Consider the following 17,630-nt stretch of genomic DNA (forward strand, 5'->3'; position numbering starts at 1 on the left):
TTGGTCCAGGCCGGTAAGTGAATTTTCATACTCAAACCAGAACAAATGTGCAGAAATTAACACTGCCCTTACACAATGATCATCTTGACAGACGTAATTTACATTTACATTTTAGTAATTTAGCAGACACTCTTATCCAGAGCAACTTACAATTAGTGCATTCATCTTAAGACAGCTAGGTGAGACAACAACATGTGTATTGGGATGTTGGGATGTAGGGTTTGAGCATAGCCTTAAGGCAAGGAGGGCCAGTTCCCCTTGCTGCTCTATAGGCAAGCAACAGAGTCTTGAAGATGATGCAAGCTTCGACTGGAAGCCAGTGTAGTGTGCGTAGGAGTGGGGTGACACGGGAGAACTTAGGAAGGTTGAAGGGGTTTGATGGCACAAGCGAGGAACCCAACCAACAGAGAGTTGCAGTAGTCTAGGCGGGAAATGACAAGTGCCTGGATTAGAATCTGCACCGCTTCCTGTGTGAGGAAAGCTCGTACTCTTCGGATGTTGTAGAGCAGTGGTCATCAAGATCACTTTCTGAGTAAAACCGCAAGCCGAGATCTACCATTCCAATTTCTTTTTAACATGACTTTAAAAAACTAAGCCTATGCAACATTAACCAATTAAAAACTGTTCTGTAGCAATGAGGTATGTACAGTAAGCTATAGGCCCAATACATTATCACTGCATATTGGTAATTGCCCTGCCAATTTTGTTCTTCTCAGACCATTTTGAAATTATATTAAAAACATTTAGGTATATTATCACACTGGTAATAGACTATTTGTTGTAATACTTGTGAGGCACAGCTGAGTGAGCTTCTTTGTTTTTTTACTGTACTGATGACCTGCATCTGATGGTCAGTGAGGGGAGGGAGAGAGCTCCCTTTGCTGAAAAAAGGGGACAGTCTTCCAGCTGATAGCGAAACTTAAGTCGCACTGAATCATTTCTGCCTCATGCACCAATTCATGTTGTTACTCTTTTTACCAGAAAGTGAAATATTCCTTGATATTAAAAGCCGCTAATAATAACAATGCAAGCTTATGGGAACACTTTGCTATACTCATTCATTATAGCTGCAGTGCTGGTTGTACTCATTCATTACAGCTGCAGTGCTGGTTGTACTCATTCATTACAGCTGCAGTGCTGGTTGTACTCATTCATTACAGCTGCAGTGCTGGTTGTACTCATTCATTACAGCTGCAGTGCTGGTTGTACTCATTCATTACAGCTGCACTGCTGGTTGTACTCATTCATTACAGCTGCAGTGCTGGTTGTACTCATTCATTACAGCTGCACTGCTGGTTGTACTCATTCATTACAGCTGCAGTGCTGGTTGTACTCATTCATTACAGCTGCAGTGCTGGTTGTACTCATTCATTACAGCTGCAGTGCTGGTTGTACTCATTCATTACAGCTGCAGTGCTGGTTGTAGCGTGAGTGGAAGTAGGGAGAACGCACATTTTATGGCTTATAAAAGTGTTGAACAAAGTGTTGACAATGCTGAATAACAACAAACATGAACTGACTCATAAAAACAGCAGCTCTTTGCTATATTCATTGACTCTCTTTGGGTCATGTTTTTTATAATGTGAGCTATCTGATTGGCCAGCGGTAGACCTGTAAGTGCACTTGATTTGCTCTCTGGGCATGCTGGGTATGCAGAGTTCTACCTTCAGACACATTAAATGGTTCAAAATGGGAACACTTTGCCTTCCCAGCGCTAGGCCTGCTGAATCAAGTGCACCTACCGCCAACGGCTCAAAACAAATACATAAAAGAGCGACATGCCAGGTAGGATGCAATCCAAGAGTGTGTAGAGCCAGAGACGCCCAGCCCTGAGAGGGTGGAGAGGAGGATCTGATGGTTCACGGATATTGAAGGCAGAGGATAGATCTACAGTAGGAGGATGAGAACAGAGGAGAGAGAGTCAGCTTTGGCAGAGCGGAGAGTCTCCGTGACTGGTTAGGGTCAAGAAGGTCGTTCTGAGAGAGATAAAGAGAGAGATGGTCAGAGACAGCACACTCAAGTGTTTTGGAAAGAAAAGAAAGAAGGGATACCGGTCTATTATCACAATAATTTATGCTTCACTGCGCTGGCCTAGAAGGTGCAGTTGCAGCATAGCATGAAGATCAGGGTATTTTATATTCTGGATTTCAGGACTTTTGATCAAATCAGTCAAATGTGTTATATAAAGCCCTTGTTACATCAGCTAATTTGAGGCAGCAACAATACAAAGATAAACATTTCAAGGGTACTGTCCATAAAAGCCAATTAATAATTTAACATGAAAATATTGATCGTGAGTATTATTGTTTATTCTTTTTTTTAGCAATGAGCTTAAGACATCTTCTCTGTCCTCATTTCAGCCAAAACCAAAGTCGAAGATCTCTGCATCTCGCAGACTCTTCTTGAAGGTAGCTTTCCTGTCTTACTTCCCTGTTACTGTCATAGTCACAACTAAACAACACTTCTCCATAATGTGTGTCAGTTGTGATTTGTGGCTAACGTATACATAGATATATAAAACACCATAGCAGTTATGCTACAAGTACACTGCTAATACATTATAGTATAAAGTAATTATATGGTGTTGTTTCCCAGACCAAATTGGTGAAGAAGGCCATGGCTATGTTGGTGGCTGAAAAGGAGCAGAAGGTGATTGACAGAGAAAACACACTGAGTGAACGAGTCCCAGCACTGAAGCTATCTGGGCTGTCTGTACAGGACCTGCAGGTACTATTAATATAGGAATATTATTTAGATACATTACTATGAGTATAGTCATGTATATTCAGGTACAATACTATGAGTATAGTCATGTATATTCACGTACAGTACTATGAGTATAGTCATGTATATTCAGGTACAGTACTATGAGTATAGTCATTTCTAATCAGGTACAGTACTGTGAGTATAGTCATGTATATTCACATACAGTACTTTGCATATAGTAATTTATATTCAGGTACAGTACTATGAGTATATTCATTTTTATTCAGGTACAGTACTATGAGTATAGTCATGTATATTCACATACAGTACTATGAGTATAGTCATATATATTCATGTACAGTACTATGCATATAGTAATTTCCATTCAGGTACAGTACAATGCCTATATAAATTTTGATTCAGGTACAGTACTATGAGTATAGTCATGTTTATTCAGGTACAGTACTATGAGTATAGTCATGTTTATTCAGGTACAGTACTATGAGTATAGTCATGTTTATTCAGGTACAGTACTATGAGTATAGTCATTTCTGTTCAGGTACAGTACTATGAGTATAGTCATTTCTATTCAGGGACAGTGTAATGCATATATTCATGTTTATTCAGGTACAGTACTATGAGTATAGTCATGTTTATTCAGGTACAGTACTATGAGTATAGTCATTTCTTTTCAGGGACAGTGTAATGCGTATATTCATGTTTATTCAGGTACAGTACTATGAGTATAGTAATTTCTGTTCAGGTACAGTACTATGAGTATAAGTATATTTAGGAATGTTCAGGTATATTTATGTACAGGTGTCAGATCTTAATTTGATCAGTTTCATCGCAGAAGTAAAAAATAATTCTGCCGCAGGAAGATTTGATTATTCTCAAAAAAAGTAATAATTTCTAACAGGAAATGCGTTTGGATAGGACCTACAGTAGTAGGACATGTATTTGGTCTGGTGCTTCAGCATTTGAGCGAGAGAGAAGGAGAACTGCAGATGTTCAGTGAATTCAGGTAAATCCTGTGGCTCAGGAAAATTCTCTGGGACAACAGAGTGATCAAAATGACCAAATCTGTAGGTTACTAGGAGTATGACTACAGTATAGTTAGCTATGTTCAGGAAAAGTACTATGAATACAAGTTTGTTTGTATATTTAGGTATATTCAGGTACATCAGTCTGAGTTATGTACATTCGGTATATTCTGAAATATTCAGGTACTATGGGTATGAGTACGGTATATTCAGATATGAATCTGCTTTCTCTGCACAGACTCTTTGTAAAGAACTGCATCAGAAAATTGATGTTGTTGATGAAGAGCGGTACGACATCGCAATGAAAGTTTCCAAAAGTGACGCAGAGGTACCCGATCCACAGATTCTCAAATTAAAATATTACAAACAGTTCACATCAATGTATTATCTTTCAATGCATACTCTATCCAAGTATGGGATATCTTATTAAGAAGAATAGTATATAATAAACCTTTGTTCAGGTCGATATTGTAAAAACATTTTTTTACCATAAAGGCAACATATGCATTTATTTTTTACAATCAATGTACAGACAGCAACGTTTGAAATATGTTCTACCCTCTTGTGGCTTTGAGTCAGGTAATCTTACCAAATGTTATGTGAAATGTGAAATTTTATCACAGAGTGAATATTTGTGTTGATATGTGGAACTTTTATTTAGAAATGGAGACTTTTATTTTTTTGGCACTTTGCTACGTGGCAATATAGATTGAAAATCTGACCATGAAGATCATTGAGCTGAAGGGCAAGAAGCGACCTCAGCTGAAGAGGGTGAGAGTATCAGCTGAAGCCATGATGGGGGCCCTGCTGGGAGCCAAGATCAAAGAGTCTGTCGACTTCAAGGCCAACCTCAAGACTGTCAAGAAGGAGGAGGAGAAGGTAAGAGGGACATTCACTGCACAGTGCAGCCTGTCCCAATGCTTTCTTTTCATTACTTATTTTTTTTGTAATGTGCACCTGCAATACAACTGTGTGTGCAATACTTCTGTCGTCCCCACAGAAAGAGGAAGTGACTGATTGGCGTAAGAATGTGGATGCCATGTCTGGCATGGAGGGCAGAAAGAAGATGTTCGCTGCATCCTAATAGCCACGGGTGGAACGATGACATCATTATGACTTCTCAGTGTTTAACTTACATTATGACAGTCAAGGAACAAAGTTAGTTTGTATGGTTTTACGTAGCTACAGAGTCTCTTGCGTTGTTATGTGTACATATGTTTTGTGTGTGCACCCAAATCACATTTATATCATATGATAATTATAGTCACTCAATGGTAAATAATGTATTATCTTTATGTAATATGTTATGGAATGTTGTTATTATATACACTACCGTTCAAAAGTTTGGGGTCACTTAGAAATGTCCTGGTTTTTGAAAGAAAAGCTATTTTTTTTGTCCGTTAAAATAACATCAAATTGATCAGGAATACAGTGTAGACATTGTTAATGTTGTAGAAGGCCAGCATCTCGGAGTTTCATTTTCACTGTTGACATTGAGACTGGTGTTTTGCGGGTACTATTTATTGAAGATGCCAGTGGGGAACTTGTGAGGCATCTGTTTCTCAAACTAGACACTCTAATGTACTTGTCCTCTTGTTCATTTGTGCACTGGGGCCTCACACTTCTCTTTCTATTCTTGTTAGAGCCAGTTTGCGCAGTTCTGTGAAGGGAGTAGTGCACAGTGTTGTACGAGATCTTCAGTTTCTTGGCAATTAGTCGCATGGAATAGCCTTCATTTCTCAGAACAAGAATAGACTGACGAGTTTCAGAAGAAAGTTCTTTGTTTCTGGCCATTTTGAGCCTATAACCCACAAATGCTGATGCTCCAGACACTCAACTACTCTAAAGAAGGACAGTTTTATTGCTTCTTTAATCAGGACAACAGTTTTCAGCTGTGTTAACATAATTGCAAAAGGGTTTTCTAATGATCAGTAAGCCTTTTAAAATGATAAACTTGGATTAGCTAACATAACGTGCCATTGGAACACATGAGTGATGGTTGCTGATAATGGGCCTCTGTACGTCTATGTAGATATTACATAAACAAATCAGCCGTTTCCAGCTACAATAGTCATTTACAACATTAACAATGTCTACACTCTATTTCTGATAAATTTGATGTTATTTCAATGGACAAAAAATGTGCTTTCCTTTCATAAACAAGGACATTTCTAAAGTGACCCCAAACTTTTGAACGGTAGTGTATATTATATGGTATGGACACGCAAAATGTTGGATGTTAGAAGTTATCCAAATATGATTGTGTTACTGACAATAAATTACTTGTGTTATCATTGACACATGTATGGTCAACCGTCAGCTGCACACAGTTTATTCCACAAAGTTGATCGCGTGTGTGTGTGTGTGTGTGTGCGTGTGCGTGTAATTTGCATTGTGGATCAATCATAGTTCATACTGTAGTTTTTGGCAAGCAAAACATTGACATAGAATATACTTTACTGTCTAGCCACGTTCAGTGACTGTTACAATGTAGCTAGTAGAATCCGTCATGCCACGCCTTCTTCCCCATGACGACCGTTCCAGAGAGCCCTTTTCTGTCATCTCTCCACATATGGGCAGCACACATGACACAAATCCCGCCCTAAACGTGAGCTTTTCCGTTTCGATTGGACCACAAGCTTTCAATCGCGGACTTCTTAAATGCTCTCGATGGTTGTCCAAATTACTGTCAACAGTCACGACTACACGAACTACTATTGGGACGGACTTGTAACTCGCAGGGTAAGAGAGTATTCATGCTATTATTATGATGCATGTTCCGGTACATGTATGTTTTGTAGCTTGCCGTCTTACAGTCTTGCGCGTAAACGCATGCCCGCCAGCAGCCTACCAATGAGATGACAAGTGCATAAGGCATCCCAGCTAGCTGTTTTTTATTTATTTATTTATTTAAACCATTTGACTGTTGATGTGATGTAAAAGGTATTAATTATGGAATGTGCAATAGCCACATTTCCATGTTTAGTTACTGAATTACCCTGTTTAATTTGGGGTTAAATATAACCCGTTGTGTTGGCATGTAGCCTTTTAACCACTCGAAATGCCGGACATTTGCTGACCCCACTAGACCCACCCCCTCAGCCGCAGAATAAATGACATGGCTACTGCTTCTGACATTAAGCTTAGTAACAGCAGTTACATAGTAACAGTAAAATATTAGGCTCTAGTGAGTGGAGTTGTGTATAGCTAATAATATACAACACCACTGAAATATTGTTGGATATTTAGGTCGATGAAACTCATCAAGAGACTTGTTGAATAATGTTTTTCACTTCTGTGGTAAAGTGTCTGGCCACAGTACAGTACTATATGTGACTGCACTCGTCCAGCATCACCCTCATCTAGTTACTGTAAACCCATTGTTTGTGTACCGTACAGGCTGCTGCTGCCAGACAGTCGTTCCGGATGTCCAAGTACAAAGTCTTTGTGATGAGGCATGGAGAAGGAGCCTGGACCAAAGAGAACCGCTTCTGCAGCTGGGTGGACCAGAGGCTGAGTGAGGACGGGGTCAAGGAGGCTATGGCGTGCGGTCACCTCCTGAAGGAAGCAGGCTACCACCTAGATGTAGTATTTACCTCCCTGCTCGGCCGATCCATCCACACAGCCTGGCTGTTGTTGGAAGCCATGGGGCAGGAGTGGGTCCCCGTGGTCCGGACGTGGAGACTCAACGAGCGCCATTATGGTGCCCTGATTGGGCTGAATAGAGCTGAGATGGCCCTAAACCATGGTGAGGAGCAGGTGAAACAGTGGCGGAGGAGCTATGACCTCACGCCCCCCCCTATCGACGAATCACACCCGTACTTCCTGGAGATCTACAATGACCGCCGGTATTCTACCTGTGATGTGTCTAAAGAGGATCTTCCGAAGTCGGAGAGCCTGAAGGATGTCTTGGAGAGGCTCCAGCCATACTGGGACGGCACTATTGTGCCGGAGATCAAACAGGGGAAATTGGTGCTCATCTCTGGGCATGGGAATAGCTGCAGGGCCCTGCTGAAACACCTGGAAGGTATGCCTGGTGGCTCCTCGTGTGTCTGTGTGTGTCTCTGTGTGCCAACCCTGCTCGGCTGGACTGCATCAGTTGCAGTACCATTATTACCATTGACTTTTGCTGCACTGCTATTGTTCTCTTTTGTTCATGCAGATTTTAGTATGAGCTGCATGGCCACTTTCACTTGCGTTTGAATCCACAAAGGCCCTTGTATTGGAGTTTGCTAGGCCCTCCATGTTTTAGACCTAGTTCGTAACTATCATTCACTCTCATTTGGATGAGAGGAATATACTGTATATTAGTTCCAGAAATGGCACGCGGTTGAACTTGTACAAAAAGGCCACTAGGTTTATGTTACATCAGGCTACTTCCATTAGATCCACATTGACCTTTAATCTTCCCCACAGGCTTATAGAGATAACGGTTGTCGTAGCTGGCCAGCCAGTTACTTTATAGGCCGTTATGTTATAAATTATCAACGTTATGTAGCTGGACCAAAAAAATTGCGAATGTGTAAAGATCTAGATGTACACATAATAAGGGAATAACTTTTATCTGTGTATCTTTGTTTTAATTGGTCATGTTGCTAGCGCTTTACATAACAGCATGGGCGAAAGCTGTGCTAACGCTTTTATTGTTTATGGTTGTTTTACTGTAGTTTACAGAACACAACATTCAATATTTATATCAACAGGTATTTCAGATGCTGATATCGTCAATGTGACGTTACCCACTGGGACACCCATTCTGATTGAGCTGGATGAGAACTTCCGGCCCACCAAACCCATGCAGCTCCTGGGAGACCAGAAAGCCATCCAGGCAGCCATCAGGAAGGTGGAGGACCAGGGTAAGGTCAAACAAACGGCCTGAACATAGTCAACAGGATTCTAGACATTCTGGATTGTAGAATATAGTCAACAGGATTCTAGTCATTTTAGATGATCAATTCTTTAAGCTAGCCAAATTGACTAGAATCTGTTTGGCTAGATTAGAGACCCGAGAATCTAGAATGACTAGACTCTTTCTGGATTGTAGAATCTAATCAACTGGATTATAGTCATTCTAGATCCTGGATTGTAGAATTTAGTCAACTGGGTTCTAGTCATTCTGAATTGTAGTCAACTGACTGCATCATTGTGGTATGGACTGGACCCTATTTGGTACAACGTGGAAACAAGAAAGTTTGTCTTCCTGTTAAGTGCTGTGCTTACTAGATTTAACTTCTGTTTGCCAAGATATAACCCTCAAAGTTATCATTAACAAGATAATAGGCTGACCCTTGTATTGAGGTTCTTTGGAATTGAGGAAATACGAAGATGTGTCCCCAACAAAACAATTTTATGAAAGATCTGTCGCACGTGCCTTCATTGCCAATATTTTCTGTAGGACTTTTGCAATGCCAATGTAGCTAGTTTTTACAGGGGAATTATGACTGACAGAATCAAGCAGGTGATGAGCCAGCACTAACAAGTACAGGTTAATTTATTTATCAGAACTCTTTAAAAGCACCTTTATAACAAGTATTACCTCAGTGAGACTGACAGCCTGGCTATTCTTTCCAAGACCGACCGGTGATTGTGTGAAGCTTTTTTAGTATAGAATTGCTGTAAATGTTGTTGAAACCAATGGGTCAAACTTGATAAGAACGTGTCTTCCAGTGGAGGCTGCTGAGGGGAGGACGGCTCATAATAATGGCTGGATCGGAGCTAATGGGATGGCATCAAAAACATGGAAACCATGTGTCTGGTGTATTTTATACCATTCCACTCCAGCCATTACCACGAACACATTCTCCCCAATTAAGGTGCCACCAACTTCCTGTGATGTCGTCTTATAGGCTACATGCTAGTTTGAGAGACTTTCATATGAAATAACTGTAGCGCTTATTCATAAAATACCTACATTTACATGCTGTAATAAAGTCAGATTAAGGATTTGCTGTATCATTGTATCATTTATTTCAATTTTTACTGTTCAAAGGAAAATATCCCCATCATACCTTTTCTTCTCTACCGAACTTATCAATGTCATTTTTTGTGACTTATTTCATTTAGTGACAACAAACATTTGAGTCAAGTGTTAACTTAAGAGTATACTTAACATAGTTTAGGTCATGCTCTACACTGAACACCACTGCATTTGCAATTAAATACAGTGCTACTAAAGATGGCACCTTTTTATGAGGGTACAATTATTAATATAGTGGCTTGTTTTTAAAGATTTGACTGATGCACATGTTTAGACAAATCCACTTTAAATCATATTTTCTTGTGTAACTTAATATATTACATTTCAGAGGTTGACGATAACAAAAATGATTGTGAATTGATGACCAAACAACAACCACTTGTAGTGATTGTAATACATTTTATCCACTGTTAATGTAGGGGGAAATGATTCACTCCTTATGAATGTTGTACTGAATGTTACATGGTTTTATGGGGCATTTATTGAGATGCTTGATTTATATTTTTTTTTACACAGGAACGACATGCATGTATGCTACTGAATGTTTGGTGTGCCTCGTGTTTGAAACTCTTAAAAAAAAAATGTTTATCCTCTATCCATCTGTCATAGTGGTTATTATCTTGGGTCATTTAAGGAAATGCTGACTATCATTTAGTTAAGCCCTAAAACTGTAAATGTGTAAATGATATTGATACTGTAGTCCTGTAATGTGTTATACACAGTCATCCTAAATGATGACGATAGGAAGTATTGGACTCAGTTTGAACATTTTGACTTTTCATGGTTTGTATGGTGGAAATTAAATAAAGGAACTGAAAACATGCCTCTTTCAGTAACTGTCTCGGATTGCTTCTTTTTTTGTGGTAATAATGGCAAGGATGTGACAGTATGGTCATGTTATATGGATCTTGTGGAACTTAAGTGTACAGTAGTGTATAATGATAAATGTCTGTATCCTACCAGTTGGAGGAGCTACAGTTTTTCCTAATAAATCATGATACAGTTAAGTGATCTGAAATGAGCATAGCCCAGACAAATTAATCTCATTGTCAGGAGAACTACGGACGGTTACAGGCAGGAGCTGCCCTGCGTTTCTGCACTGTTTTATGTGCCCAGAAGGAGTGGATGAAAGGGAGTGGATTTAGGGACTATGCCAGAAACCATCACTCTGGGTATAGACACTTGATTGAGCTGCCTGTTGCAATGGAAACAATAGAAAAGTCCCAAAAATGAAAAACCCACCCACCTTTGCACTCCAGAAAGGCTAAAGCAAGATTTCAAATGCTATTTGAACCCAGGTCTGTATAGATCGTGGTGCTTTTGGAGGGATGTAGACATAGGTATATGTAGACTACTATACTGTCCTTTGAATATGATTACGGACCTGATAGGAATAAACTAGTTATTAGCCTCACTAATACTCAAACCCTGGTTACGGACCTGATAGGAACAAACTAGTTATTAGCCTCGCTAATACTCAAACCCTGGTTACGGACCTGATAGGAACAAACTAGTTATTAGCCTCACTAATACTCAAACCCTGGTTACGGACCTGATAGGAACAAATTAGTTACTAGCCTCGCTAATACTCAAACCCTGGTTACGGACCTGATAGGAACAAACTAGTTATTAGCCTCACTAATACTCAAACCCTGGTTACGGACCTGATAGGAACAAACTAGTTATTAGCCTCGCTAATACTCAAACCCTGGTTACGGACCTGATAGGAACAAACTAGTTATTAGCCTCGCTAATACTCAAACCCTGGTTACGGACCTGATGGGAATAAACTAGTTATTAGCCTCGCTAATACTCAAACCCTGGTTACGGACCTGATAGGAACAAACTAGTTATTAGCCTCGCTAATACTCAAACCCTGGTTACGGACCTGATAGGAACAAACTAGTTATTAGCCTCACTAATACTCAAACCCTGGTTACGGACCTGATAGGAACAAACTAGTTATTAGCCTCGCTAATACTCAAACCCTGGTTACGGACCTGATAGGAACAAACTAGTTATTAGCCTCGCTAATACTCAAACCCTGGTTACGGACCTGATAGGAATAAACTAGTTATTAGCCTACCCACATCTTTATTTAAAGCCCTGATGTTTTACCCAATGCTCTTTGAGTTGTATGATCTCCCATCTACCTTCAACTGTTTAAAGGGAGAATCAGACGTTTCCACCTGGACAGCATCACGGATCCCCTCTCTTGTTTTTGCAGGTGTGGAATCAGACAGAGTTATAGGATTGTTTTCATTGCTCTGACAGATTTTTGTACATTAACATCTGTCACCAAGCCTGCCTACAGGATATGGGCAGCTATAGCTCCAAGGCTGATGGGATAGGGCCAACTTTCTTTACAAGTAGTTGAGCCCAGAGAAAGTCTTCCAATATTATGTTTGTTATTTATTTTCATGCATAAATATTTTGGAATTGATTGCTGAAGTTCAATTGTGGCGATAAGGGTGCTTCATCATATTAAAAAATTATATTTACTTTTTTAGAAGTAAAATAAATGAAAGCTCTTTATTAATGCTTTCACCATGAGTGTTTCATAATAGGCCTAAGTCAACTGTCTCTCGTCCACTTAATGAACTACAAGTATAGAGAAATAGCCAATGAAAGTTAAACATCTTAGAGACAGGAGGAGCCAAAACGTGTTCCGTAGCCAGTGGATAAATAAACTGTTCCAACTCTCTCTCCCAAGCTACTGACTTCGAACATAAAGAAACAACTGAACTTGGTTTTCTGCAGGACAGGTACGTTTTCAATTACATATAAACTTTGCATGCATATACAGTGCCTTCGGAAAGTATTCAGACTCCTTAATTCTTTTACACATTTTGTTACGTTACAGCCTTATTTAAAAATTTATAAAATAGTTTTTTTCCTCTCATCAATCTAAACACAATACCCCATAATGAGAAAGCAAAAACAGATTTTTAGAAAAAAATACATAAGTATTCAGACCCTTATTCAGTACTTTGTTGAAGCGCCTTTGGCAGCGATTACAACATTGAGTCTTGAGTATGAGGCTACAAGCTTGGTACACCTGTATTGAGTTTCTCCCATTCTTCTCTGCAGATCCTCTCAAATTCTGTCAGGTTGGATTGGAAGCGTTGCTGCACAGCTATTTTCAGGTCTCTCCAGAGATGTTCGATCAGGTTCAAGTCCGGGCTCTGGCTGGGCCACTCAAGGACATTCAGAGACTTGTCCCGAAGTCACTCATGCGTTGTCTTGGCTGTGTGCTTAGGGCTGTTGTCCTGTTGGAAGGTGAACTTTTGGCCCAGTCTGAGGTCCTTAGCGCTCTGGAGTAAGTTTTCATCAAGGACCTCTGTACTGTGCTCCATTAATCTTTGCTGCGATCCTGACTAGTCTCCCAGTCCCTGCCCCTCAAAAACATCCCCACAGAATGATGCTGCCACTACCATGCTTCACCGTAGGGATGGTGCCAGGTTTCCTCCAGACGTGACGCTTGGCATTCAGGCCAAAGAGTTCAATCTTGGTTTCATCAGACCAGAGAATCTTGTTTCTCATGGTCTGAGAGTCTTTAGTTGCCTTTTGGCAAACTCCAAGTGGGCTGTCATGTGCCTTTTGCTGAAATCTGGCCACTCTACCATAAAGGCCTGATTGGTGGAGTGCTGCAGAGATGGTTGTCCTTCCATCTCCACAGAGGAAATCGGGAGCTCTGTCAGTGACCAAGGCCCTCCCTCCTGATTGCTCAGTTTGGCCGGGAGGTCAGTTCTAGGAAGAGTCTTAGTGTTTCCAAACGTCTTCCATTTAAGAATGATGGAGGCCACTGTGTTCTTGGGGACCTTCAATGCTGCAGTCAGGGTCTGAATACTGCCAGGTCGCAGTTGTAAATGAGAACGTGGACCGTTCCACAGGTGCATGTTCATGAATTGTTTATGGTTCATTGAACAAGCATGGGAAACAGTGTTTAAACCCTTTACAATGAAGATCTGTGAAGGTATTTGGATTTTTACGAATTATCTTTGAAAGAAAAGGTCCTGAAAAAGGAACGTTTCCTTTTTTGCTGAGTTTAGGTCACCTGTAGATAGACCTGTCTGGGTCACCTGTAGATAGACCTGTCTAGGTCACCTGTAGATAGACCTGTCTAGGTTACCTGTAGATAGACCTGTCTATGTCACCATCAGATAGACCTGTCTGGGTCACCTGTAGATAGACCTGTCTAGGTCACCTGTAGATAGACCTGTCTAGGTTACCTGTAGATAGACCTGTCTGGGTCACCTGTAGATAGACCTGTCTAGGTCACCTGTAGATAGACCTGTCTAGGTTACCTGTAGATAGACCTGTCTAGGTCACCTGTAGATAGACCTGTCTAGGTCACCTGTAGATAGACCTGTCTAGGTCACCTGTAGATAGACCTGTCTAGGTCACCTGTAGATAGACCTGTCTAGGTCACCTGTAGATAGACCTGTCTAGGTCACCTGTAGATAGACCTGTCTAGGTCACCTGTAGATAGACCTGTCTAGGTCACTTGTAGATAGACCTGTCTAGGTCACCTGTAGATAGACCTGTCTAGGTCACCTGTAGATAGACCTGTCTAGGTCACCTGTAGATAGACCTGTCTAGGTCACCTGTAGATAGACCTGTCTAGGTCACCTGTAGATAGACCTGTCTAGGTCACCTGTAGATAGACCTGTCTGGGTCACCTGTAGATAGACCTGTCTAGGTCACCTGTAGATAGACCTGTCTAGGTCACCTGTAGATAGACCTGTCTAGGTCACCTGTAGATAGACCTGTCTAGGTCTGTGTTTTTGTGTCCTTATACTTATAGGAAAATAGTATTATTGTTTAAACCTGTGTCTTAGTGTTTAAACCTGTGTCTTAGTGTTTAAACCTGTGTCTTAGTGTTTAAACCTGTGTCTTAGTGTTTAAACCTGTGCCTTAGTGTTCAAACCTGTGTCTTAGTGTTTAAACCTGTGTCTTAGTGTTTAAACCTGTGTCTTAGTGTTTAAACCTGTGCCTTAGTGTTTAAACCTGTGCCTTAGTGTTTAAACCTGTGCCTTAGTGTTCAAACCTGTGTCTTAGTGTTTAAACCTGTGTCTTAGTGTTTAAACCTGTGTCTTAGTGTTCAAACCTGTGTCTTAGTGTTTAAACCTGTGTCTTAGTGTTTAAACCTGTGTCTTAGTGTTTAAACCTGTGCCTTAGTGTTTAAACCTGTGTCTTAGTGTTTAAACCTGTGCCTTAGTGTTTAAACCTGTGTCTTAGTGTTTACACCTGTGTTTTAGTGTTTAAACCTGTGCCTTAGTGTTTAAACCTGTGTCTTAGTGTTTAAACCTGTGCCTTAGTGTTTAAACCTGTGCCTTAGTGTTTAAACCTGTGCCTTAGTGTTCAAACCTGTGTCTTAGTGTTTAAACCTGTGTCTTAGTGTTTAAACCTGTGTCTTAGTGTTTAAACCTGTGCCTTAGTGTTTAAACCTGTGCCTTAGTGTTTAAACCTGTGCCTTAGTGTTCAAACCTGTGTCTTAGTGTTTAAACCTGTGTCTTAGTGTTTAAACCTGTGTCTTAGTGTTCAAACCTGTGTCTTAGTGTTTAAACCTGTGTCTTAGTGTTTAAACCTGTGTCTTAGTGTTTAAACCTGTGTCTTAGTGTTCAAACCTGTGTCTTAGTGTTCAAACCTGTGTCTTAGTGTTCAAACCTGTTCAAACCTGTTCAAACTTGTGTCTTTCGCCTAAAATGACATACCCAAATCTAACTGCCTGTAGCTCAAGACCTGAAGCAAGCATATGCATATGCATATACCATTTGACAGGAAAGACTTTGAAGTTTGTGGAAATGTGAATTTAATGTAGGAGAATATAACACATTAGATCTGGTAAAAGATAATACAAAGAAAAAATATATATATATATTTTTTAAATCACCTTTGAAATGCAAGAGAAAGGCCACATTGTATTATTCCAGTTTAGGCGCAAATTTGATACTAGCCACTAGATGGCAGCAGTGTACACTACTGTTCAAAAGTTTGGGGTCAGTTAGAAAAGTCCTTGTTTTTGAAAGAAAAGCAATTTTTTGGTCCATTCAAATAACATCAAATTGATCAGAAATACAGTGTAGACATTGTTAATGTTGTAAATGACTATTGAAGCTGGAAACGGCAGCTTTTTTATGGAATATCTACATAGGTGTACAGACGCCCATTATCAGCAACCATCACTCCTGTGTTCCAATGGCATGTTGTGTTAGCTAATCCAAGTTTATCATTTTACAAGGCTAATTGATCATTAGAAAACCCTTTTGCAATTATGATAGCACAGCTGAAAACTGTTGTTCTGATTAAAGAAGCAATAAAACGGTCCTTCTTTAGACTAGTTGAGTATCTGGAGCATCAGCATTTGTGGGTTCGATTACAGGCTCAAAATGGCCAGAAACAAAGAACTTTCTTCTGAAACTTGTCAGTCTATTCTTATTCTGAGAAATGAAAGCTTTTCCATGTGAGAAATTGCCAAGTAACTGAAGATCTTCTACAATGCTGTATACTACTCCCTTCACAGAACTGCGCAAATTGGCTCTAACCAGAATAGAAAGAGGAGCAAGAGGACGGGTACATTAGAGTGTCTAGTTTGAGAAACAGACACCTCACAAGTCCTCAACTGGCAGGTTCATTAAATAGTACCCGCAAAACCAGTCTCAACATCAACAGTGAAGAGGTGACTCCGGGATGCTGGCCTTCTAGGCCACTGTCTGTGTTCTTTTGCCCATCTTAATCTTTTATTTTTATTGGCCAGTCTGAGATATGGCTTTTTCTTTGCAACTCTGCCTATTGCAAGTCTTCAGGTCTCAGGTCTCAGGTGTGTTTCACCACTGTGAAACCCCTGTGAAACTCTGAACTCAGGTGGTTCTCTCCTCAGTGTGCACCAGTATTGAGACTGCTCTCTCTCATTGTGTCACTGTCATAAAGTCAGCTTAGAAATTAGAATTTAATTGCATGTTTAGTTCACGTTTAGTTCATGTTTAGTGCTGACACCCTCCCTCGTCCCTACTAAAAGCTGTAACACATTACATTGACTGAAACAGTTTTGTCCAATGTCCCTCTACGCTGCGCACGTTCGCGGCCGCGCACCTCTTCGAAGACTGCTGCTCAAAATAAATGTCATGCAGCGCAGAGACGCAAGAGATAGATTGAACTTCACTGAGTTCCCCTACCAGTTTGGACTGTATACATTAACGCTTTTTCTGTGATCGAATCAACACTGTATCAGCCCCTTTTCAATGCAACAAAACAAAACAAATCTAATTTTACAAGATTGAGTCTGTGACTTTGTTGTAGGCAGAGCCAGAGCACAACGGAGTAGAATTCTATTGGCTGGGGTAGCCCACGAGTGGTCTTTCAATCACCTGGGAGTTAAGGCGCTTTTCAGATCAGAGCGCAGAGTCGCGCGTGCGCACATTTGTTGATATTCTTTGCTAGTTAGCGAGTTATTAGCCCAGTAATAGATAACTATAGGTCGGCAATGGGGAGTTACTGATTTTCTACAAGAGCACACAACGTGTAGGCTACATTTGGGCAGGGTTTGCATACAATGGTCAGGGTTCACACATAATGAGCAGGGTTCGCACATAATGAGCAGGGTTCACACAGGTTCGCACATAATGAGCAGGGTTCGCACATAATGAGCAGGGTTCACACATAATGAGCATTGTTCGCACATAATGGGCAGGGTTCACACACAATGGGCAGGGTTCACATACAATGGGTAGGGTTCACACACAATGGGCAGGGTTCACATACAATGGGTAGGGTTCACTCATTTGGGACTATTTTATTAATTCTAATGCTCCAGGCAAGTTCAATCAAGAGGTTGAAAAGAGGCAGACCGACATCCCAGGCCACCAAAGCAGGAGTTGGGAATGTTTAACTCTTCACATGTG

General features: G+C 40.5%; 2 protein-coding genes across 2 annotated transcripts; both read left to right on the plus strand.

Moving 5' to 3' along the window:
• The first annotated feature begins 2,599 nt into the window (after positions 1-2,599).
• LOC139584299 (troponin I, slow skeletal muscle-like) lies at positions 2,600-5,895 on the plus strand. The gene is made up of 4 exons (XM_071415969.1): positions 2,600-2,727; positions 3,988-4,077; positions 4,458-4,628; positions 4,750-5,895. Exons 1-4 carry the CDS (start codon positions 2,617-2,619, stop codon positions 4,831-4,833), a joined length of 456 nt encoding a protein of 151 aa, XP_071272070.1. The 5' UTR covers positions 2,600-2,616; the 3' UTR covers positions 4,834-5,895.
• Positions 5,896-6,384: 489 nt separating this feature from the next.
• Positions 6,385-10,558, plus strand: LOC139584300 (bisphosphoglycerate mutase-like). Its single transcript, XM_071415970.1, has 3 exons — positions 6,385-6,491; positions 7,149-7,776; positions 8,453-10,558. The coding sequence occupies exons 1-3, from the start codon at positions 6,411-6,413 to the stop codon at positions 8,626-8,628; spliced, it is 885 nt and encodes a 294-aa protein (XP_071272071.1). The 5' UTR covers positions 6,385-6,410; the 3' UTR covers positions 8,629-10,558.
• The last annotated feature ends 7,072 nt before the right edge of the window (positions 10,559-17,630 follow it).

This window comes from Salvelinus alpinus, chromosome 9 (assembly GCF_045679555.1).
Source record: "Salvelinus alpinus chromosome 9, SLU_Salpinus.1, whole genome shotgun sequence".
Lineage (NCBI taxonomy): Eukaryota > Metazoa > Chordata > Actinopteri > Salmoniformes > Salmonidae > Salvelinus > Salvelinus alpinus.

Bases quoted from the DNA above. Each gene is read 5' to 3' on its own strand.
- LOC139584299 (XM_071415969.1), top strand. From the start codon at position 2,617: ATGGCTATGTTGGTGGCTGAAAAGGAGCAGAAGGTGATTGACAGAGAA. The intron at 2,728-3,987 runs GTACTATTAATA...TTCTCTGCACAG, and splicing joins TGTCTGTACAGGACCTGCAG to ACTCTTTGTAAAGAACTGCA. The intron at 4,078-4,457 runs GTACCCGATCCA...GTGGCAATATAG, and splicing joins TTTCCAAAAGTGACGCAGAG to ATTGAAAATCTGACCATGAA.
- LOC139584300 (XM_071415970.1), top strand. From the start codon at position 6,411: ATGCTCTCGATGGTTGTCCAAATTACTGTCAACAGTCACGACTACACG. The intron at 6,492-7,148 runs GTAAGAGAGTAT...TGTACCGTACAG, and splicing joins ACGGACTTGTAACTCGCAGG to GCTGCTGCTGCCAGACAGTC. The intron at 7,777-8,452 runs GTATGCCTGGTG...TTATATCAACAG, and splicing joins CCTGCTGAAACACCTGGAAG to GTATTTCAGATGCTGATATC.